We start from the raw sequence: 22,992 nt of genomic DNA, 5'->3' as shown, positions 1-22,992 counted from the left end.
AATACCATTTGGTAAAACCTCACCAGATTTATATATGAATTGTTCATATGGTCATTAATAACCAGGCTGGATTTCTTTTTGCTTTGATTGGGGTTTTAGGGTGGATGTTTTAGCAGCTCAGTTGTATCAAAAGAGATTTTGCAGTTTGCTTCACACACCTAGCCTTTGCTTCTGAAGAGGCAGCCGGCCCTTGGCTCCAGCCCTACAGACACCCCTAATTCTGGCTTTTGGTGTGCACATCTCTTCAGTGCAAAGTCTCTTTAGCATGCGTGAGGGACAGACAGAGGTGCCATCCCTTCCCAAAAACTGGAACACACAAGTCACCTCCCCAACACCAAAACAAACCCTTTTTCTTCTCAGATGCACTCTTTACCTCAGCTCACCTTCAAACCTTCAGCCTTTCGGATTTATAATTGGACTTCTCAGAAGCAGATGACAGCCGTAAGCTTGCCAGTCGTTCTGTAGTTTCCAAAAGCACCATTACTCTGTAGTTAAAGAATGAAGATCCTCTGAGGGAGCCGGTACCAAGGAGGCATGAGCTGTAAGCTCACAGGCCAGCAGGGAGTCAGGCCCTAAGGCATCTGCTCTTCCTTTAGCCTTTTTATAACCTCCCAGCTTTCCCCCCAGCTGGCCCATCCAGCCCCCCAGGTGATTTCAATCCCCCAGGTGACATCTGTCCTGGAGAACAGGACATTTCAGTGATAAGCCGTTTCACATAATGAAGCGATGTGGCCTAACCCTCTACCCTGCGACACTGCAGCAGTCCATGGGTGTTTTTTGTCCTGGATGGAGAAGGTGACAGGATGGCGAATACCCCTCTTGTAACAGCAGTTCATAGCCAGATGAATACGCTGAATTGGCAATTTAAAGAATTAATTTCAACTACCAACACGGTGCTGATAGATAGCCTGAAAGCTGGACGTAGTAGGAGCACTAGACGCTAAAGTTAACTGCTGTGGCCTTTGGATTTTTTTTGTGATGATACCCTCAGACCTTTGCAAGGTGCCTAAATGTCACCTGCAGTGAAGAATCACCTCTGGATGGGAGCTAGGCAGTGGGGGACATGGTGGCAGGGTGTACCCCGAAAGCCTGTCCCCCTGCGAGGCCTTCGCAGCCTTGCTCAGTGCCTCCCTCTCAGCCGGAGTAAGGGATGGAAACCCTCTGGCAGAGGAGGTCAGCCTGCTCTGGCAGAGGGGAGAGTCGAGCCCTCGCTAACCTTCTGGCCACGGTAGAAAAACTGTTGTGAATGTTATTCCTGCTTTCTGTTAGAAAAGAAGTGATCATGGGCAGTTTGTCTTGGGACCCTGCCACTGGGTGTTAACACTGTAAGAGAAAGCATATTACACTCAAATGTGTATGTAACTCAAACTCAATCCCCAGGCATTTCCAGCTGCCAGGTACAGATTTATTTAGGGGCCTGGGGAGACTGTCCCCCCTTCTCCCATCCCTGTGGGAGATGCATGTTCCCCATCAGGGCCGCCTGGTCCTGCCCCTGCCTCCCAGACTGCTTACTCTCCCTTGTCCCCAGCTATAACTTCTCCTATATATTTAAAGAAATTAAATTAATATAAGGAAATGGGGCTGGGAGGTGAGGGAATTTAGTTTGGGATTTTTTTCTTTTTTAATGGCGTGTGGAATTGCTGTGTGAGATCCTAAACTGGCGTGCAGACAAATGTTTTGTAAACTCACAGTACATGCAGCCTTCAGTTGTGCTAAATGCAGGGGACAAAAATCAAGAACCATATAAGCCACTGTCCGAACCATCTGTTCAAGTCCTCTGCCTTTCATTTCTGTGTAGCAGAACATAAATTCATTATTAAAATAGCTTGGCTGTGCACAGCAGCTGCTATAATTGCAAAGTTATGCAACTTTAAATGGGAAATTATGAAGTAGTTTAAAGCAAGAAATTGAGCAGTTTTGGTAGAAAGGATTTCACAAACCTGACATGAATAGAAGTGCTTTTCTAGCTATATTTTCAACATTTCAGGGAAAAAAGATCTTACTTACAGTTCATGCAATATAGAAAAGTCTAACAAATTGAATGCAGGAAGAACTGGGGAGAAAGTGTTAGACTGGGACAGAACAAGGCCGGGCATGAGTTGTGACATGGCTGTACCACACACTGCTGGTGGGAGACAGCAAGCCCTCTGTTCCTCAGTTTCCCCACTGAAATACAGAAGACCGTGACCTTTCCTTTGCATAGCCCTCGCATTTGTTTCAGTGTCCATCTCTCCCGTGCAGTGCAGTGGTGCTAGAGCTATTGCAGATCCAGAAGCGGGAGAACTGCACTAGCTCCTGCTGAAGCCCACTGTTGTCATGAGGCTGGTTCCAGTACATGACCGTCGTCTTGGGCAACACTGCACTGCGATACGTTCTGCAGCACAGATATTCCTTCTGCCTGCTAAGCAGAGCCTGGTTTGCACCATTTGTATGCATAGCCCATATCATGACAAAAGTCTCTCTCACTTTCTGTGGGTGCTTCTTCCTTGCTCAGACACTCTGATAATTCAGACAGTACAGTAAAAAAAAAAAAATTTGCCTCTGCATGAGAATTAAGAAAGTGAAAATGAAGAAAAATCAACTGTAAGATAAGTTTTAGAAAAGCTAGTCTTGTCCCGCTTTGTGATGGACATGAAGTAAAGTTATTGAAGAGCCTGATTCTATGTGTGTGGAATTACATTAAAAGCAAAGCCTCTGCTGTTTTGTTCCGTTTCTTCCTCATATCTTCCCTCTTTCTCTGTAAGTCAGAGACAGTCTGATATATGGGTATGATCTTTCCATATACGGTTTGTATAAGCCTCAAATAAGTAATGGGTAGAAAAAAAAAAGTCATACTTTTTTTGATCAGCAGATTTTCAGAGTCTAAGAGGAGAGGAAACATTTTAAGCTCATACTTTTTAATCTAGATGATTTCAGTACTAACACTCTTTTTTACCCTTTCCCTTCGTCCAGGTATCACTGTAGATAAGCATGGATTTATTTACTTTGTTGACGGTACCATGATTCGGAAAATTGATGAGAACGGTGTGATCACAACAATAATAGGTTCGAACGGCCTCACATCAACCCAGCCATTGAGCTGTGACTCGGGAATGGACATCACTCAGGTAGACACCTGCTTTTCATGTGTTGTCACTTTTCTACACATTGTGGAGACAGATAACTTAGTTTCTTGTACAAGGATTGTACATCAGAATATGCTGGATGAATCAGATAATTCTGGACTGCACAGTAGGGAGTGGATCTTCCATTCACATGATTATTTTAAGATGTACCATATAAATGCAAAACTATACACTTGATTTTTTCCAGGAGATGGCATATGAATGTGTAGAGGGCCTTATATAAAGAATACATACTGCTTTAGAAAGTTGCTTGCTACTCTCGGATAGATCTTCTAAGGAGTTTAGCAGAAGTTTAGAGTGCTTTCCTTTAGTCCGGCATTCAGACTGATTTGTTTGAACTACTAAATGGAAAAAATATATATTCTGTTTACATCGAAGTCTGTCCTAAATCATGGAGGAGCATTACAGTAAGTAATTACACAACAGCAGTAGTGCAGTGAAGCTACTGCATTTCAATACATTTCTCAAAGTGCTTTTCAGTTCTTATTTCAAGAGCAGTGTAAAGGAAATAGGACTAAAAGACACTTATCGCATCTCTAGTTTATGCTAAATAAGATATATAGATAAACATGAAGAAACATAAATGGTACTCTTGACTAGTCAGTGAGCCACACTTACAGATACCACAAGGAAGGAATTGGCCTTTGCCAATAAATACTTGAATTAATCAGCTTCAAAATGGGGGAAAAGCTGTACTTGAAAAAATCTTGAGGCATTCAAGTAACATACTAAAGTTATATTATGGACTGTGTAAGCTAATAACCAGGATCCAGTTAATTTTGCATTTCATTTTCTCCCTGCCCTTTCCTCAGTCCTTCACAATTGGAAAATCACGGTTAAAATACACTGTGTAACAATGGTAAGAGCTTGTTCCTCAGTTCTAAGTAGACTTTGAGTAATAGCAGGTGACTATGATCTTGTATTCACATACAAGAAGAATGTGGGGTGAATGTTTTGCGTAGTTCTTGCCCAGTTTCACAGGGACAAATGATGGAATCTAATGCTGCTGTCACAGAAGCACTTTATTACTAGAGTCAAAACAGAAAATTGTGTCCCTGTTCCATTTCACATGTCACTGCACCCTAAGTATTTGCAAATGTGGGGAGGAGAACCTCAGCTTCCCTGTTCCCAGTTCTGGGATAGACAGGCCTTTGTATTCTCTCTGGTCCAGTAGACACATTATTACTCCATGTAAAGCAGAACAGGGTCAACTGGCTTAGTTGTGCTAAACCCAAGCTTAAACTAGCCTAGTAATTGTCTTAAGATCATATGGCTTCTGGGCACCTTGGCTTCTGCTCTGGCATCTCTTCTTGCAGGACAGCCAGTCCTGCAGGTGATGAGCAGGAATCCACTACAGCAGGCAGTGCTCCCCCCGGCTGGAGGCACTGACTCTCCGCTCCATTGCTACATACCAGCTGGCAAAAGCGATGCTTCATGGAACTGAAAGCTGCCTGAAGCACATTTGCTTGCTTCTTGGATACATGTAACAACCGCCTGGGGCATTAATAACCAGATTAGATATCTCTGAGGTGCAGGGAATGGTGCCAGGTGCAGCGTCTGCTCCCTGCCTTCTCCTTGTGATCTGCATCTCAGGCTGTACAAATAATTACTTTACTGGCCAGATAATGTGCGGCTGTGTATTTGTGTTCAAATTTTTGCTCGTTTTGCTCCGTAACAAAATGTCTCACTAAATCTGAAATGGTGAGTTTTGATAGTTTTCGATTCCTTTTAAAAAATGCAAATATCCTTTAGCAAATAAGTTGCAGCAGGGCGTCTGGCAAATGCAGAAATAAAATTATTTTATTTTTTAAATTAAAATGAGATTAAAAAGGTAAGCTTTTTGGGCTGAAATCAAATATGCCAAATTTGTAAGTAGATTTAAATAGCCCTAAAATCCTATTTTTTGGTAGATTGGCTACTTGCCAGAAACAGGTTTAGTTTACCTTACTCTACAACATAGTTCCAATGCCATGGAGAAGGGGCTTCTGCAAAATCGTAGCTAAGAAGAAGCACGTCATAGGGCAAATTCTTCTTCATATTGCTCTCAGGACACCAGCATTCAGCTGGGGTAGGGTCTTATTTTCATAGAAGCAGAAATAAACTTTTTTTTTCCATGAACAATCCAGGTGCTTCCCTGCTGCAGCACCTACAGGAAACTATTGCTGCACATTTCTCAAAATTTTGCAAATGTTTCAACATTCTGGGAAATCAAGATATGTTCTTACCACATAGATTGAGATAATCTTCAGATAAATTGTGAATGCATGCCAGTAAATATTCTAAACAACATAATAAATGATGGCATATTAAAGTGTCCTTAAAAAGCGGCCAGTGTCACTTTCTAAGTCTAAGTATAGTAATACTTGCTGTATAATTTTCTGTCGCTGATAGGTGAAGTCACATTGTTGACAATCTGCAGTACAGATGTACAGATAGCTTTTGGAAGCATTTCTTGTTTGGAGGATTTGTTTTGTGAGGGTTTAAGTGAATCTACTTACTGAAATTTTTCACAGAATCCGTACTTTTGAGGTTTTTCACATACGTAGTAAAACACAGACGTGAAATAAATGCCGAGAATGCATGTTCTGAAAAGTAACTGTATGAAATTTGCTCAATAGTCTTCTTCCAAAATTGTTGCTGATAACCAGAAAACCCTATGAAATAATCACATCCCCTTGAAGTCAAGTGTGTTAATCTGAAATTATATCAATGAAAATAAGGGAATGATATTTTCACTTAGTCAGAAACAATTGTATATCCTTGCAAGACTGCTGAGTTTATTCCAGAATGGCATAAACATAAATGAAAAATTAATTTGGCCCATCTTCACTTAAATTGTTTTTTGGCTAAATTACAAATGGCATTTACATCAAGAGAATGTGATTTGCTCACAAATTGTGTGTTTAGAGGGACTTATGAAATAGGTTAATAAAATCAATTCTCAAAGCTAAATTTGTTCTGACAATAAAATCAACGACTTGCTCAAAATCAGTATTTCTTGATTTACCGAAATACAAAAATGTACTCTTGAAGTAAACACATAGAGTAACTGTCCCATTGCGAAAACTACCATAAATGACAAGCTTTCATTTTAAGGCATTCACTTTAATAAATGAGTTGATTATGAAAGGGTTTAATCATTTATTCCAATATCAGTTTTGATGGAAACACTTCTTATTAATCATTCTGTGTTTGTTATTCACCACCTTCTCATTCTTAAGCGTAGTATTCTGCATTCATAACAGGAAGAGGGCAGGACAGCTGGGGTTGAAAAGATTGTATGTTGTGGCAGATAAACCACCAAGCTCTGACTAATTACTTCGCTCTCATACTTCACTGTGAGGATGTTAATCTGAATTTAGAAGGAAAAGGACGTTTGGTTGAGGTGTTTATATGGTATGCCAGCGTTCTCAGTACTATTTCAGCATGTACAAAACTTGGATGACTTTTCTTCTCAGCACAGATGATTTTAGTGTTCTTCAATTAGTTAATAAGGAGCAAATCTAAAGAAAATGGCTCTTCAGAGCTAGTTTAATGAATATATATGTGTATATACTCAACACTCACCATTGGTGCCAGGATTTTAGCAGACACCTACATTAAAATCAGTTATTCCAGTATCTTTCGTTCTGATAGAGCTGGTCATATTTTTTTAAAATGCTGCCTCTGAAACCCTGAATACTAGAACATGAACAAGAGCTAAATTTTAAAGGCAAAACCTTTTTCAAGAATAGCAAGAGGTGGTGTTGGTCTTCATTTGTTCTGTGATTTTTAATATTCACCTCACTAATCTACAGCACCCAGAATCTGAATGCCAGACTTTTCAGATGAGTGCCCCTGCTGCTCGGTCCTTGGCTTCTTCTAGGTCTGGCTCCCATTCTTCCCTTGTTCTTTGGAAGCTGTTTTGTTGTAGGTTAATTAAATGAATAGTAAATTCATGCTGAACCTTACACTTTTGCATCTGAGCTGGAGGCCCCATGGATTGAGCTAACTGATCTCCCAGCTGTACAGTCTACTGAATATCTCCTTCTGTCAGATTGAAGGCCAGCTGAAGAGGACAGAATGACCTACTATATCTCCTACCTTCCCCGTACCCTTTGGATAGGAAGACTATTGTAGGTACTCTAAATCAGGGACATAAGCTTTCATCTAAAATACTCCTGCTGACTTCTCGAATTGCTGCACTGCCAACTGCTCTCCAAACTTGCACCAGCAGTGGGCTGGCTGGGGGGACCACCCCGCAGCAGGACCTGTGGCAAGGGCCTCCTGGCCACAAGCCGCAATAGGAGCGCTAAGGGAGGGGACTGGGATGGAGGGTGAAAGAAGGAAAAGAGAGGGGATCATCATTCTCTTTCACTGCCTGATGAATTTGGGCTTGATCCTGGTCTAGATCAGAGGCATCTCTAGGTTGCTCTTTTTCTCAAATGTGCACACTCTCTTAGTGTTTGCTGCATCCCTAGGGTATACAGACATTTTTTAGCCTGGTTATTGATAGCAAATGAGAGGACATTGTGTGGGAATGTATGTCTATCTGTCTGTCAGTATTCTTTTCCTCACTGTAAATCAAAATCTTGGGCCAATTTCAAACAAATTTGCAGAGGAACACCAGCCTTCGCAGCAATTAAATTCCTACACGTTCCAGAAAAAATATTAATCCAGTTGGAGTAGAGAGACCTAAAGTGCCCTTTCAAAAGGAAATATTGCAGCATGAGCTTTCTTTCATTAAACTCCAGAGATTCCACTCAGGATCTAATAAATGCCCCATTCACAGGAAAAGCTTCATTTGGTGCTTGGATCTTATTAAACTCCCAGGTCAGTCAGCCATGAGACGGAAGTCCTTAGGAAACCAGACTTCATTAGATCCAGTGTTCATAGAAGTTATATTGACGTTGTGGGAGGTTTTGTGTGAAAGTAAAAACACTTCAGCTCAGCTTGAGCAATAAGCTTCGCTGCTCTTCTGCCTCCATTGCTGTGGTGAAAGCTGAGGAGAGAATTAGCAGATATTTCTACATCTTGCAATTTCATCCTGTATCTTTCCTCCCATGAGAAATATGTGGGCTGAATTTCCACCACTCTGAACCTCAAGTCATTTATATCTGTGCGAGTGGTAGCAGTTAGTATTTGGGAACCGTTTAAACCAATCTCGAGCACTGTCACTGCAAATACAGAGACCAAACATTTGCAAGGCAACAGAAAATGAATCCCCAGAGCTTTCTCTTAGCCTGTAACCATGGCCTTGTTCTCACGCTGATGTCAGTCCCACTAGGCATGAGTCTGTGCCAAAGTAATAGCTCCGGCCTGATTGATGGTGTTAATAACTGTCACTGCTGTGTTCCAAAATGAAAGGTCTGGTTTGAAGACTTTTTCTTGACATTTGCACTTCATCAGCCTTTGTTCAGCAGTTCTCCACGTGAGGGAACCATCTATATTGTGTTGCTTCACATAAACTTCAGTGACACTGCAAAATGTTTTGCTCCCTTATAAAAATGTGACAGTGTTACTTACGTAGGCAATTTGCTTGCATAGGTCAAATTAAAAGGCAGATTTCTAGAACAGGGTTTAAAGGCGACCCACACATGGTAAGAATAGCATGTCCTGGACAGCCGACTTTGAATGATGGAGGAAAGTGGAGAGAGCAATAAGTAATGCTGTTGATGACTTACTTGAAATAGTGAAGTGAGGGACAGAATGCTGGAAAGCAGGAGTAAAGATGAGCAGAATTGCTTGAAAATGTAGTATATATCTCAAAAATGCAAATGCTGACATTGCTCCCGCAGTCACAAGTGCTGCAGGCGCTCCCCACCAGCATCTGCACCGGCACAATATGCTTCAGTGGCATTGTGGAAGCCTTTTGAGCAGAACAAAAAGCTCCCAGGACATGGTGACCTCACTTGAAAGCAGCAATGAGGGTCTGCTCATCAGAGCAAGCACAGCCTGAACAGAACTTTCACTGGGTACGTTTGGAGAAAAGAAAGGAAAATGTGAAAGACAAAAATACGATCTGACGAACGGGTGAGAAACACGGGGAGCGAGCTACCAGCATAAAACCTAAACTGATTCTAGGCGGAAGTACTTGTAAGCCAGGTTGAGAGTAGGATATCACAAAGCAACTGCAGGATTACATGGAGCCAGTTAATTAATTAGTATTGCAGGTCAGAGGAAGACACACTATCCCTTTAGGTGTTTCTCTACATACCCGACAGCGTAGACTGCATTCTTGTAAAAGCAGAAAGCACAAAAGGCTTTCTCATTGGCTTTTTTTAACGCTAGATGCATAATACTCTAATTGTGTTAGAGAGCTGCATGCCATCAAAAAGGAACAACTTTGTTTTCACTGTAGCAAAGTATTGTGAAACTGGCCCTGCTCTTGGTTTACTTTTAGTCCTCTACCTGTGTGAGGCTTTTGATACACTGTTCTGGTTATGTGTAATTAATGCATCATAAATATTCCAAATCTCTGAACTGTGTTTTTCAGTGCTTTGCAGAAACATGTTTTATGTGTATTCATGAAATTGCTGAACAAAAAGCACACAAAGCAGAAATGACAATTTATAGGCCCTTTAATTTTTATTTGTGGTCTTCCCTTACAGAAGACTTTCAGAGCTTTTTTCTTTTTAGAAAAGATCTTTATTATAATTTTTTCTAATTTTTGCTGCATGAAGGAGCCCAGAAAAGCTGTTATTTTTTTTCCAGTATAAAGTCATCTTATTCTCTGGTTCTTTTTACTCTGCTGCTTAATTTCTTGTTCCTTCTTCTCTGGCTTTGCTGGAGTACCAGAGAAGCTAACTAACTAGAGTGGAAGTCGTGGCCCCAGCAAAATCAGCAACTGTTTTGCCACTGGCTTCAGTGGAACCGGGGCTTCTCACTGGGTGCGTTTCCAAGCTTAATTGAAAGGGTAGCGAGTGGCGAGTGTGTAGCAAGGAGTGACTGTATCCTAAGAGAATGTGTGTGCTTCTGAAAAATAGACCAAAACAGGCAGTGGACAGAGCCTTTACTGAGGCATTTTCAAACCTTTTCAGAAATGAGCCCCACCGCAATTAATTAAGTGTTAGTCTTTGGAAACCAGAAGCCTGTACAAAATAATTCCAGCTATAATAGCATATGCAGGAACAAGCAGTCACTAGTATCCATACTTTGAAGCAAAACCAAGCTGAAAGCCTTTTTTAAAAAGGATCTTCAGGTAGAAGATAAAATAATCTTTTCCCAGGGGTAGAGGAGAGGTTAAGTAGCCTCTCTTTAACAGGAACTGAGAGAAAAGAGGCTCATAGGATTAGGACCTCAGGTGGAAAAAAGTCTGTGAGAGCTCATGAATCAAACTTGTAGACATATAATGTGATTTTTAGAATATCAAACAGAAAGCAGGGTGGTTTCATCACAGCTAATTTATATTCTAATCAAATTATTCTATCACTGAATTTGAAATATTAGTCATAGAAGCGAGATAGCATGCGATGAAGTCACACTGCAATTTCTTCCTTAAAGCCCAAGTGCTTTTTTTGTATTGGTCACCTGCAAAACAGCAATTTATTTCAATTATCTGCCATAAATAATGCATTACTACTGAGTAAAAGACTATGTACATTTTAATCAACTCTTCCAGCGATTGCATCCTTTTCTTTGATTGTTGAGGCAGGGAGTGTTAGACACTTGATGGTGAAGTGAAGGAGACCTGACAGACCTCTGCTCATTACTTTTCTCTTACTTTTTGCTATACAGAGCCAGATTTAAATTGTATTTTTAATCATTTGCTTCTAATGAGAAATTGCAAGAAGGAAGAAACTTGTGTAAGAATTGGATGGCTGACAAGAAGGTAGCAGCTCAGCCCTGAGGCTGGGTGCTCTCAGGTGCACCTTCCCGACTAACAGAAACCTCCACGCTCACCCAATGCTGCCTGCCTGTGCACAAAGCCCCCGTACGTACCCACCCAGCAGTTCCAACTCATCCAAGCTGCCTTGCCACCCCCAGGCTTCCTCCGTCTCGCCCACCATCCTTGCGTGGCCGAGGCCCTCGCGCACTGCCCAGCTCCTCAAATACCTGATCCTCTTTTAGCTCTCCAGGGAATGGGTTCCCAGCTGAGAAGCCTGGCTCATTTTGAGGCTCTCCTGTCAATCTTTCCCAAGCAACCAACTTATCTGGTTGCTTCACTTTTTATTCCTTATGCGCAAGTAGCCTTTGATTATCTCTCTCATTTAAATATGGTTTCAGTACGATGGAGTCTAGTTGATGAGTTCTTTGTGGCAGAGGCCTTATATCTGCTGAATTACGCTGCTGAAAATGTTTAGCGCAGCTTTGCCAAACTGGTGGGAGTCTGCAGTGGGTTGAGATGTATCAGTTACTACATCTGACTTTTTTCATCTGTTGAGGAGACATAGTGGACAAAATATATGCATGAAGAATATATACCTATATATGCATATATGTCTGTATACATATATATATATATGTGGTTTCTACGTATACTGCAGAGCTACCATAAGTAGTCGGAGAGTGAAAGCTGGTCCCTGACATCCTGGAGTCCAAGCCCCCAGAAGGTCTGCTGAGAAGGGAATATAGATGCTGATGGGAGCATGCAGAGGCAAGCTGAGCAGAAAATGCCCCTGCTTTTCTTCTAATCCAGTTGTTCATCCACATCTACTAATAACAAGGCCTGCCTGTGATTTAAGAAATAGCTGCTTTGATGGAGGCAACTCCTACATTAGCCATTTTTTTTAAGATTGTCAGGGCTGGTACTGTGTGTATGTTGCTCTCCTCCTCTGACCAACCAACGCTTCACGCATCTATGGGGTAAAGGACCTCCCACAGATGTAACAGGTTTTGTATGTTATAAAGTGACTAAAAATGATAATTGAGCTTTACGTGGAGCTGTCTTTACTGCCTCTGTTCCAAGCCTTTCAGTTTGCCCAGTGTATTCTGGTTTGGGCCTTTGGAAATGTTGCACAGCATCAGGGGGATGGAGACCAAATGGGCTGGCACAAGTCTGGAGTTTGAGTACAGGGCAGGTTTGAGGCCAGCAGTCACCAGAGGTGGTGGTGTCCATCCTGCAGAGATGTCGCACACTGCTGGGACAGAAATTGTTGCATTGACTAGGTCAGAGGAAGATTGTCCTACATCTTAGAGGAGTGAGGACTGGCCTTTGGACTCCTGGTCTGTCTTCACGACAGCACAGATCAGGAGGAAGCTTACAGAAATAAAGGCATAAAACCTTTGTGTAAGTGAAAAAAGCGATATAGGCATTTAATTCTATCATCAGGTCATTGAAATTTTACATAGCTGCAAACTGCTGCATTTGAAAGCTGTAAAAGAAAGCGTGGGTATGGTTGCATGACTGAAAGCATTGCACCGCAATAACTGGCGGAAGGGGGGGTCAAAAAAGCCGGCACAGCGATACTTCTGGCCTGCAAATTGCTCCAGGTGCTAAGGGGAACCTGAAAGTCTGCAGATCCTGTCAAAACAACACTGTAATAATAACAGCTTACAGAGGGCAGGACTTTGAAGCATGTCAGCAAGAGGGAACTCTAGAGGGTGTTGTTGCCTTGCTGCCTGGGTACTTCTCAGGTCTCAAAGCTGGTTATAAACAAAGACTGAAAAGGTTTTAGTACCAAGAAGTGTTGCTTGGGAGGTATTAGTGATACCTCCAGTATAATTATTAGGACTAAGTTTGCCCTGAGTTATGCTTACAAGCTGCTGAAGTCAAATGAAAGTAAGCTGTGACAACCACAGAAAGTAACGTGGCAGGAGCTGCAGCCTGGGCAATGACAGCCTGATTTCTCCTCTTCATGATACCATGTTTGCTTCAGCATCTTTTCTACCCTTGTTTGCGCCAAAGAAAAAAAAATGAAAAGACACAGTGTCAGTGGAGGAGAAAAATGCAAATGTCAAGACGGAAATTGGTTGTATCCATTTGTAGTGTGCCATACAGAGGTTACATTTATAGCTGTGCATTATGAAGTTTAGGCCACAGAGAGATGCAAACAGAATGATAGAGAGCACCATTTTATGCAGTATGTTACTCTGACAATAACGATCACATTTACAAACAAATTAGCTAAAAATGTCTGAAGGACATTCAGCTTTTACAAACTGGGCCTCATCTCCTGCTGATAGGTTCCTTTGGGATGGGTATGGCATGCAAAGTGATACACTGCCTTGGAGAATAAATTTATGAAGTTTAGCAATGTAGGTCACATTGCAGGAAAATCATAAATGTCTGAACATCACTCAATAGCCATTCAATCAACTGCTCAAAGCAAAATGGGAAAGTGAACAGGGTGTAGCTGTCTCTGTTGAGAACTGGGGAAAGTCATATGATGTAAAACCCTTTAGGTTCTCCATCCATTTTCTTTTTTCTTCTATTTTTCTTGCCAGTTCAGAGTTATATTTCTGTGTCCACATCAATAGTGACAACAAAACGAATGTGGTTTTTGCCATTACTACCATGAACTATAATAAGTGTGTTGGGTGGCTCATGAAAGGTATGCCAAAAATTTGGGGAATCAGGAGAAGTCAAATGGTTGAAACTTGGTATAAGTATCCTAGTCATAAGGAACTAATTTCATTATGGAATGATTCTTGTATGCTCCCATCCAGCCAGAAGGATTTATAACTTAAGCTATTTGCTTCAGTCTTTTTGGATTTGGTTTGAAGGAATAAAGAAAAGTAGACTTTTTAATTTTAAAAGGACGTTTCTAGATCTAGCACTGTCTAGAGATTCCTGTTGCTTTGTAGATCTAGAAATTGCTAAGAGCCTGTCCTGGTTTCAGCTGGGATAGAGTTAATTTTCTTCCTAGTAGCTGGTATAGTGCTGTGTTTTGGATTTAGTAGGAAAATAATGTTGATAACACACTGATGTTTTTAGTGGTTGCTAAGTAGTGTTTATACTAAGTCAAGGATTTTTCAGCTTCTCCTGCCCAGCCAGCAAGAAGGCTGGAGGGGCACAAGAAGCTGGGAGGGGACACAGCCAGGACAGCTCACCCCAACCGGCCAAAGGGATATTCCATACCATATGACATCATGCCCAGTATATAAACGGGGGGGAGCTGGCTGGGAGGGGTGGATTACTGCTCGGGAATTAACTGGGCATTGGTCAGCGAATGGTGAGCAATTGCATTGTGCATCACTTGTTTTTTATATTCTAATTCTTTTAGTAGTATTATTATTGTCATTATTATTATTATTATTTTATTATTTTCTGTCCTGTTAAACTGTCGTTCTCTCAACCCATGAGTTCTACTTTTTTTCAATTCTCTCCCCATCCCACTGGGTGGGGGGAGTGAGCGAGCGGCTGCATGGTGCTTAGTTGCCGGCTGGGTTTAAACCACAACAGAGCCTAAGATCCAGAGATTTAGAACTTTGCTAGAGATGTTGAGAGCCTTTCTGAAGACATCTAGTGCCTTTGCAGATCATAGAATCATAGAATGGTTTGGGTTGGAAGGGACCTTAAAGATCATCTAGTTCCAACCCCCCTGCCATGGGCAGGGACACCTTCCACTAGACCAGGTTGCTCAAAGCCCCATCCAGCCTGGCCTTGAACACTTCCAGGGACTGGGGCATCCACAGCCTCTCTGGGCAACCTGTTCCAGTGTCTCACCACCCTCATAGTGAAGAATTTCTTCCTAATATCTAATCTAAATCTACCCTCTTTCAGTTTAAAGCCATTACCCCTCGTCCTGTCACTACACTCCCTGATAAAGAGTCTCTCCCCATCTTTCCTGTAGGCTCCCTTTAAGTACTGGGAAGGCTGCTATAAGGTGTCCCTGGAGCCTTCTCTTCTCCAGGCTGAACAACCCCAACTCTCTCAGCCTGTCTTCATAGGAGAGGTGCTCCAGCCCTCTGGTCATTTTCGTGGCCCTCCTCTGGACCCGCTCAAGCAGGTCCATGTCTTTCTTACGCTGGGGGCCTCAGAGCTGAATGCAGTACTCCAGGTGGGGTCTCATGAGAGCAGAGTAGAGGGGCAGAATCACCTCCCTCGAGCTGCTAGCCACGCTTCTTTTGATGCAGCCCAGGATGCAATTGGCTTTCTGGGCTGCAAGCGCACATTGCTGGCTCATACTCAGTTTTTCATCCACCAGTACCCCCAAGTCCTTCTCCACAGGGCTGCTCTCAATCCACTCATCGCCCAGCCTGTATTTGTACTTGGGATTGCCCTGACCCAGGTGCAGGACCTTGCACTTGGCCTTGTTGAAGTTCATGAGGTTTGCACGGGCCCACCTCTCAAGCCTGTCAAGGTCCCTCTGGATGGCATCCCTTCCCTCCAGCGTGTCAACCGCACCACACAGCTTGGTGTCGTCGGCAAACTTGCTGAGGGAGCACTCAATCCCACTGTCCATGTCGCCGACAAAGATGTTAAACAGTGCCGGTCCCAATACTGACCCCTGAGGAATGCCACTCGTCACCGCTCTCCACCCATACATCGAGCTGTTGACCGCAACTCTTTGAGTGCGACCATCCAGCCAATTCCTTATCCACTGAGTGGTCCATCCATCAAATCCATGTCTCTCCAATTTAGAGACAAGGATGTCATGTGGGACAGTGTCAAATGCTTTGCACAAGTCCAGGTAGATGACGTCCATTGCTCTTCCCTTATCCACCAACGCTGTAACCCCGTCGTAAAAGGCCACCAAATTTGTCAGGCACGATTTGCCCTTAGTGAAGCCATGTTGACTGTCACCAATCACCTCTTTATTTTCCATGTGCCCTAGCATAGCTTCCAGGAGGATCTGCTCCATGATCTTGCTGGGCACAGAGGTGAGACCAACTGGCCTGTAGTTCCCCGGGTCTTCCTTTTTTCCCATTTTAAAAATGGGGGTTATGTTTCCCCTTTTCCAGTCAGTGGGAACTTCCCCGGACTGCCACGACTTCTCAAATATGATGGATAGTGGCTTAGCCACTTCATCCGCCAGTTCCCTCAGGACCCACGGATGCATCTCATCAGGTCCCATGGACTTGTGCACCTTCAGGTTCCTTAGATGGTCTCGAACCTGGTCTTCTCCTACAGCGGGCAGTTCTTCATTCTCCCAGTCCCTGCCTTTGCCTTCTGCGACTTGGGCGGTGTGGCTGGAGCGCTTGCCAGTGAAGACTGAGGCAAAAAAGTCGTTGAGTACCTCAGCCTTCTCCATATCCCGGGTAACCAGGTCTCCCGTTTCCTTCCGGAGAGGGCTCATATTTTCCCTAGTCTTCCTTTTATCACCGACATACCTATAGGAGCTTTTTCTTGTTGCCCTTGATGTCTCTGGCCAGATTTAATTCTATCGGGGCTTTGGCTTTCCTAACCTGATCCTTGGCTGCTCGGAGAATTTCTCTGTATTCCTCCCAGGCTACCTGTCCTTGCTTCCGCCCTCTGTAGGCTTCCTTTTTGTGTTTGAGTTTGTCCAGGAGCTCCTTGTTCATCCGTGTAGGTCTCCTGGCGTTTTTGCCTGACTTACTCTTTGTTGGGATGCATCGCTCCTGAGCTTGGAGGAGGTGATCCTTGAATATTAACCAGCTTTCTTGGGCCCCTCTTCCCTCCAGGGCTTTATCCCATGGTACTCTACCAAGCAGATCCCTGAAGAGGCCAAAGTCTTCTCTCCTGAAGTCCAGGGTAGCGAGCTTGGTGTGCACCCTCCTCGCTGCCCTAAGGATCTTGAACTCCACCATTTCATGGTCACTGCAGCCAAGGCTGCCCTTGAGCTTCACATTCCCCACCAGCCCCTCCTTGTTGGTGAGAACAAGGTCCAGCATAGCACCTCTCCTCATTGGCTCCTCCATCACTTGGAGAAGGAAGTTATCATCAACGCTTTCCAGGAACCTCCTGGATTGCTTATGCCCCACTGTGTTGTCCCTCCAACAGATATCGGGGTGGTTGAAGTCCCCCATGAGGACCAGAGCTTGTGAACTAGATCTGGGGCCTTTCTAGATCTAGAGCTTTTTGGAGTGAAGGGCGGGGGGAAGCGGCGCATCCATAGCTTCTGGAGCATGTCTAGAGACTCACTAGATCTTTTTCCTGGGATGGTTTGGAAGCCTTTTAGAGCTTTTTCTCAGAGCCTGTGTAGCACTTCTCTGGAGCCCTTCTGCAGCCCTTTCTAGCTCAGCAGACTTCTCTAGATCCAGCGCCCTTATGGGCCCTTTCTGAATACAGAACTTTCCAGGGACCCCTTCTAGGGCCTCCTGCACATCCCCGTCCCCCACTCCTTTTCTTTTTTTGTTTTCCAAGAGGCTTTGTAGAGCATTCCTGAGCTCTTCTAGGTCTGGAGCCTATCTGTGCCTTTCTAGATCTAGAGCTCAGCTACTGAAAATCAAAAACTTTATTTAGCTATCTGATTAGGAACCTGTTGGAAACCTAATTTCAGGTGCATTTTTAAAATCTTTGTCTAGAGCCTTTTTGGAAAGCAGGAAAACCGAGTGCCTCTCCTTTTACATCCAGGTTGTATCCATCCCAGGCTTGAGATACATTATTTCATTGAGTGGTATTTCTTGAATTTTGCTTGAAAAAACACTAGTCCTAAACTTTATCCTTGTAAGCTTTTCTGGCACAGTCTGATAATGCATATCCAAATACCCATCACAGCAGTAACCAATGCCCTTAGCTGACAGAAATTTAAAGCAGAGTGCCTGCTTACAGTCTCAGACTAGAATCAAACACTCTCCAGTGCGTTTTCTTGCGAGTATCTAATCAATGTAAATACTTACATAGAAGGATTGCTGCATGGAATGCAGTTATCTTGTTTGTTCTGCAAAATGCAAGGTGCCTAGTTTTTTTTATTAGCAATTTGAAGTCTGACAGCAGTATGTGTTTGCTTTCAGTGCAGCATGACAGCTAGTTAGATTACATTCATTTTGCTCAGTTGAAATATCTATTGTGTAAATACTTGTGAAAAATTAGTTGCAGAAAATCACGTTGTGATAACAATTAAACTTGGTGCCAATTTCTGTAAAAGGAAGGACTCAAATTACTTCAGTTGCTTTTTCTGCCTAGAATTTTTTTATATCCGTGTAAAAAAAATATGTATAATTTAAAGATAAAAATCAAAGTTTTCTATAGTTGTTTTGCTTTAACTCTCTGCTACAGTTTAGTAAAGAATTAGTTCACTCTTACAATGGATTAAAAAAAGCTATTACTATTGAATTGTGTATCGTCGTAGGAATTTGCCATAGAAGATGCCCTGCCGTAAGCATGAATTGCAGAATATCTGTTTTTCCCATCCTTCTTTCTTTCACTTGCGGAAGTTGTGTTTGTGAGCTTAATGGTGTAACTCTTAAGGGAAAGCTTAAACCACAGAAGTGAATTTGCATTTGCTTGTGAAAGCTGTGGAGTTAGTTAGCATTTGTTCTGATCCTTGCAGGAATGTGTTTTGCAGGCCTGATCCGGCTGAGGAGGCAGTTGTGGCTCCTGCATGCCCGACTGGAAACCTCCTGGCAGCAGCTCCTCATCCTTCGCTTCCCCTGGTCTCACTTTCTGCCCAGCCCTGGGGTCAAAGGAGCACTGCCTTGAGGAGCAGTGCTGTTGTCAGAGGTCATGATCCTGGAGAGACAGACAGTTTCCTGGGCACAAATCTGTAGGAAGTTTTAATTTCAAGAATTTAATTTTAATTTTGAGTTTGACTCAGGATTCAGGGCGGAGTCAGAGTATTTGGGTGATGTTGCTCAAAGGCAGAGCTTTTGCTTTCTTCGCTTTTTTCAGTTTTGGAAATTTCATTTCTATGTATCCTCTCTTCCTCTCAGTTTTCAGGCCAGATGCTTTTATGAACCTCAGTAGTTACTGGAAGCAATAGACACAGTAACGTACTAGCTCCAGCCTCTCGCTGTTCTCAAACAGCTTTTAATTACTGTCTGAATTAAAGCTTTTCAAGATCTTCCTCCCACCTTTTCAGCATTGGCAGCACACTGGCTTTCTGTATCCAGAGCCCAAAATGGAAAGATGAAGCCAAAACTAGTGAGAGATTTATTAAGATTTATGCAACCTTACTTTTGCCTCATCTCGTCTGACAAGCGCCGGGACCTGGAAACGCAAGTTAGAAAGTGAGGCAAAATGGAAACAGTCCTGTTGTTAGCTAGATTTCCACCTAGTCCTGCTCCCTCCTTTTGGCCATGCAAATTAACTGCAACGGTATGTTTGGAGGACATCTATTCCCACTCTAGCACTGGAGACGCGTTTGGGTTAGATTCAAATTCATGGTCTATTTTGAGATATTTTAATTGAAGAATCTAAGATTCCTCCTCTCAGAGGTACCAGACTGCTCGAAATACTTTGTAAATTCCTTCTGGGCATTTAACAAAGTATTTCTTTCGTAGCCTGTATAAACCATGGGTACCATGTTTAAACAGACTTAAATGGCTTAGGAATCTAAGTCCCATTGATTTTCATAGTCAATGGGCTTATGTGATTCTGGATAATATTCCCTCTATTATTAAATAAAGGCGGTGTGAAACCTGTCCCCATAGAAATCAACTTTTCCTATCGATTTAGTAGACCCAAGATACAGTCTTTGAAGTTGTAAAGCAGAAAAAAATCATAAAAAAGAAATTATGAAACAAGAAGAGAGCTGGAAAGTGAGAGCACAGCGAATCTTGTGGCAAGTGAAGCGAAGACAAGCAGTGAAAACTGTTGAAGTGGTGCCTCGCCTTTGCGTTCCTGCACTGGGTCCCTCATCCGCTGGAAATAATTGACAGCAAAGGCAGGTCGGCGGGGAGACTACCCGAGCCGTGATCCCGGAGAACCGGTGGCCTCAGACCGCTGAGCTGCATCTGTAAATGTGCCACAGCTGCTTTCCCAGCCCAGGGTAGAAAACAGCAGTCGTTAGGCTGCAAAACTCATTTATTTGGGTTTTTCACTGGGGAGCGATGAATGCAGAGAGAGCAACATTTGTGAAGTTCAGAGCAGGGACTGCTACAGCTGAACTGTATAATTTGGAATTTTATAATATGCAGCATCAGGAGCATGAGAAACAAAGGCTCCTCCAGCGTGGGAGGAGGTAGTAATCCCACCGCAGGGAAGGGTTCCCCAGTGTCAGACCGCAGGAGCTGAATTATGTCTCTGTGTGCCATTAAGAAAGAAGCTAAGCTGCTGAGAGGACCTGACAGTGTCAGTGTCAACAAAAGAAAGAGCCCAGAAGTGAGAGCAAACTGACAGAAAATGATGAAAAAATATCCGTGGTTGTCAACTGTGAGAAAATAGAGAGAAATATATGTAGTGAGACATCCTGTAGGAAGTTCAGGGAAGCAGAACCAGTCTCCTTCAGGCTTGTAAACTACACGCTCAGTCCTAATGGACTGCCTGTGTGAGTCCTTCCTTGGAGCCATTTCTCTCCCAGAAGGAAGGAGAAAGAAGGGTTTGAGCGGGAAGAGAGAAAAATGCTATTTAGAAGGATGTTGTGGTGAGTAAAAGGGTTTGGCCTGGAAACAAACAGCTGAAGTGAGTATAAATAAGAGGAGATGAAAATGGGAAGTTAGCAGCAAAAGACAAATATGGAAGAGGCTATGATCAGGTCTGCAAATGCACATCACAGGGCTGAATAAAGGCAAAGGTAGCATAAACAGAAGTGCCTAAAGCTGAGCGGTACAGATAGGAAGTAATCCATCAGTCAGGACTATCAGAAAAATTTTGGCATGAATTTCATGCTACTACGTGAAATTGAATCAAAATATACAAGCAATGCATGGCAAGAAATCAAAGCAATGGTGAAGCCTTTTTAGGGATTTATGCAGCTTCTTTTAATCCATGATAAATGAAACTTATCCCAGTGAAATTTACCCCCGCAACCAAACAGTTAAGCTCTTGAAACTGGCATCTGCAGACAAGGATAAATTTTTCCCTCTTTACTTTTCTTGCTTTGACATGAACAGCAGAATTTGTTTGATCTGATTTGTTTAAAATAATACCAAAAATGCCACAGCCGTAAAATGTCATGCAAAATGTGCAGAAAGTTTTAGCCATATGGTCAAAACCAAAAGTGAAACAGTATTCTTCACAAACTAACACTTAAATGTATGTACAAGTGCGGGCGTGTATGTTTAAGAAGTATATGAGTGCAGGCTTTCCTATCAGTGCTGCTTTGCAAAAAACTCACGTATTTATTTAGTTATAAAGCTTTGCTGTGGGAAAAATATTTAAATATTTCAAAACCAGATAGGTAGGTAGACAGATAGTTATACAAGCACGTGTATATTTTGCAAGAAAGAAACAAACACAAAAAATACCATTCGGGTCTGAGAGCTATTTAACTACCTAAATGTAGATCTCCCAGTGAAAATTCATTTAAACTGAAGCCACCTTAGTGCACTTTGTGTTTTCCAGAACACTTGACTTGAAAAGACGTATTAGAAAGCCAGGCCAGTAGGTGTTAATTTTGCACTTCTCAAACCAGAGATTGATTATTAGATATAGCTGGAGCCTTTATGTTGACAGTTAAATGCTGAATTCCCAGAAAAGTTGACACGTTAATACTTATATGCAAAAGGTCTCATTGCTCAAGGGTTCACTGGTTTCGGCAGTGATTTCCATTGCATATACTCAGTCTCCTGTGAACCAAACCAGAATTGTCACCTGTAAATTTCAGTCTGTGAAGAGTGTGAGGTACTGACTGCCGCTGAACAAACCTTGTCTGTTTGTTTATAATGGGATAATCAGCAATGCCATTTCTGTACACTGCTCAAAAAAAGAACCCATTAAATATAAGAAAAAACACTTGCAATTGGCCCAATTTTGAGTTATAAGAAAAATATACATATATGGGAGAGGACTTTTTACAGGGGCTTGTGAAGTCCTGCTTCAAATTAAGAAGTATATTAACTGATTTAATATTCTAATCCTAACTGAGGTTTTGTCTGGAAAAACTTTTTAATAGGCACAGTCATATCAGATGAGAATTGAAGTGTTTCTCTGTAATATGTTTATTGGCTTTGAATGAAGCACAACTGATGGTTTGGTCACAGAAACCTGCCAGAGAGCAGCTTGCTTTAAAAGAAAAGAAACAACCGGTGACTTTTCACGATAACAGTGAACCTGAGGGTGCAGTTACACTTCAGCTTAAGCTGATTTAGGTGATTAGTTTTTAGCCAGCAAACTGTCCTGAACCTGCTCTCTGTAGGAGCACATAAACACTGGCCTTGCTGCTGGGGGCTGCACTGGGAGAAGGGATGGGGGGGACACTGCAGCAGCCCCAGCTTACACCAGTTTAAGATGCCATGAAGCCTCATCCTGACAAGAATAGTGCAGATTTTTTCTAAATCTGTTCAATTCTTCTTCAGATTAGGAATGCTCAGGGGTTTGTGTTTGTGTGTGTGTTTGATTTTAATTGCCCTATTTCACCCTTTTTTCCCCTCCAGTTGCACTAGCATAAGCTTGCTGTGAGCTGCAGCTGGTTTTTATGCTGCAGTCTCCAGACAGGTACATGCTAGCTTTAACATTTCACCTGAGATTAAACCGTTAATACATTCATGACTGCTTTAAACCCAGGAAGGAGAAGCTGTAGCCATACCTTCTGTTAGCTTTGTGGAGCAGAGAGCTAGGCAACAGTTCTGGTGTAGTAACCAAAATTGTTCAGATGTTCCCAACTAAAATTGTATTTATTTTTACCATAATGCAGCTAGATTTACAGATGTGATCAGTATGAAAGCAAACATGCTTGCAGTTAACAGCTGTTAAGACTAAGCTTTAGGCCCATTGCTGCAAGCGAAATGGACAGCTGCATAAAAGTTTATTCTATCTCAATAAACCAAATCAGCCTCAAATCAACCAGAGAAAAAGTTGTTTTGGCCCAAACCAGTCCCTGTTTATCTGCAAGACACCAGGCGTACCTTCACAGTGGGAGGAGTTCAAATTATTTACTGGACAAAGGCAGCGTGGCTGGTCCACAAAGGAAAACCAGCTATTAAGACATGGCAGGTGCTATGC

The 22,992-nt window shown here is 42.6% G+C and overlaps 1 protein-coding gene across 1 annotated transcript in view; it reads left to right on the top strand.

Moving 5' to 3' along the window:
• The window catches only part of TENM1 (teneurin transmembrane protein 1), an 840,514-nt gene that overhangs the window by 788,492 nt on the left and 29,030 nt on the right, over positions 1-22,992 (top strand). Inside the window, exon 25 of the mRNA XM_050901608.1 lies at positions 2,953-3,107. Within this exon, the coding sequence (XP_050757565.1) occupies positions 2,953-3,107 (155 nt within the window). The remainder of the gene's footprint in view (positions 1-2,952; positions 3,108-22,992) is intronic.

The sequence above is a fragment of the Gymnogyps californianus genome, chromosome 9 (assembly GCF_018139145.2).
Source record: "Gymnogyps californianus isolate 813 chromosome 9, ASM1813914v2, whole genome shotgun sequence".
Classification (NCBI taxonomy): domain Eukaryota; kingdom Metazoa; phylum Chordata; class Aves; order Accipitriformes; family Cathartidae; genus Gymnogyps; species Gymnogyps californianus.
Note: the sequence above shows the minus strand (reverse complement) of the source record. Positions and strands in the feature narration are given on the sequence as shown.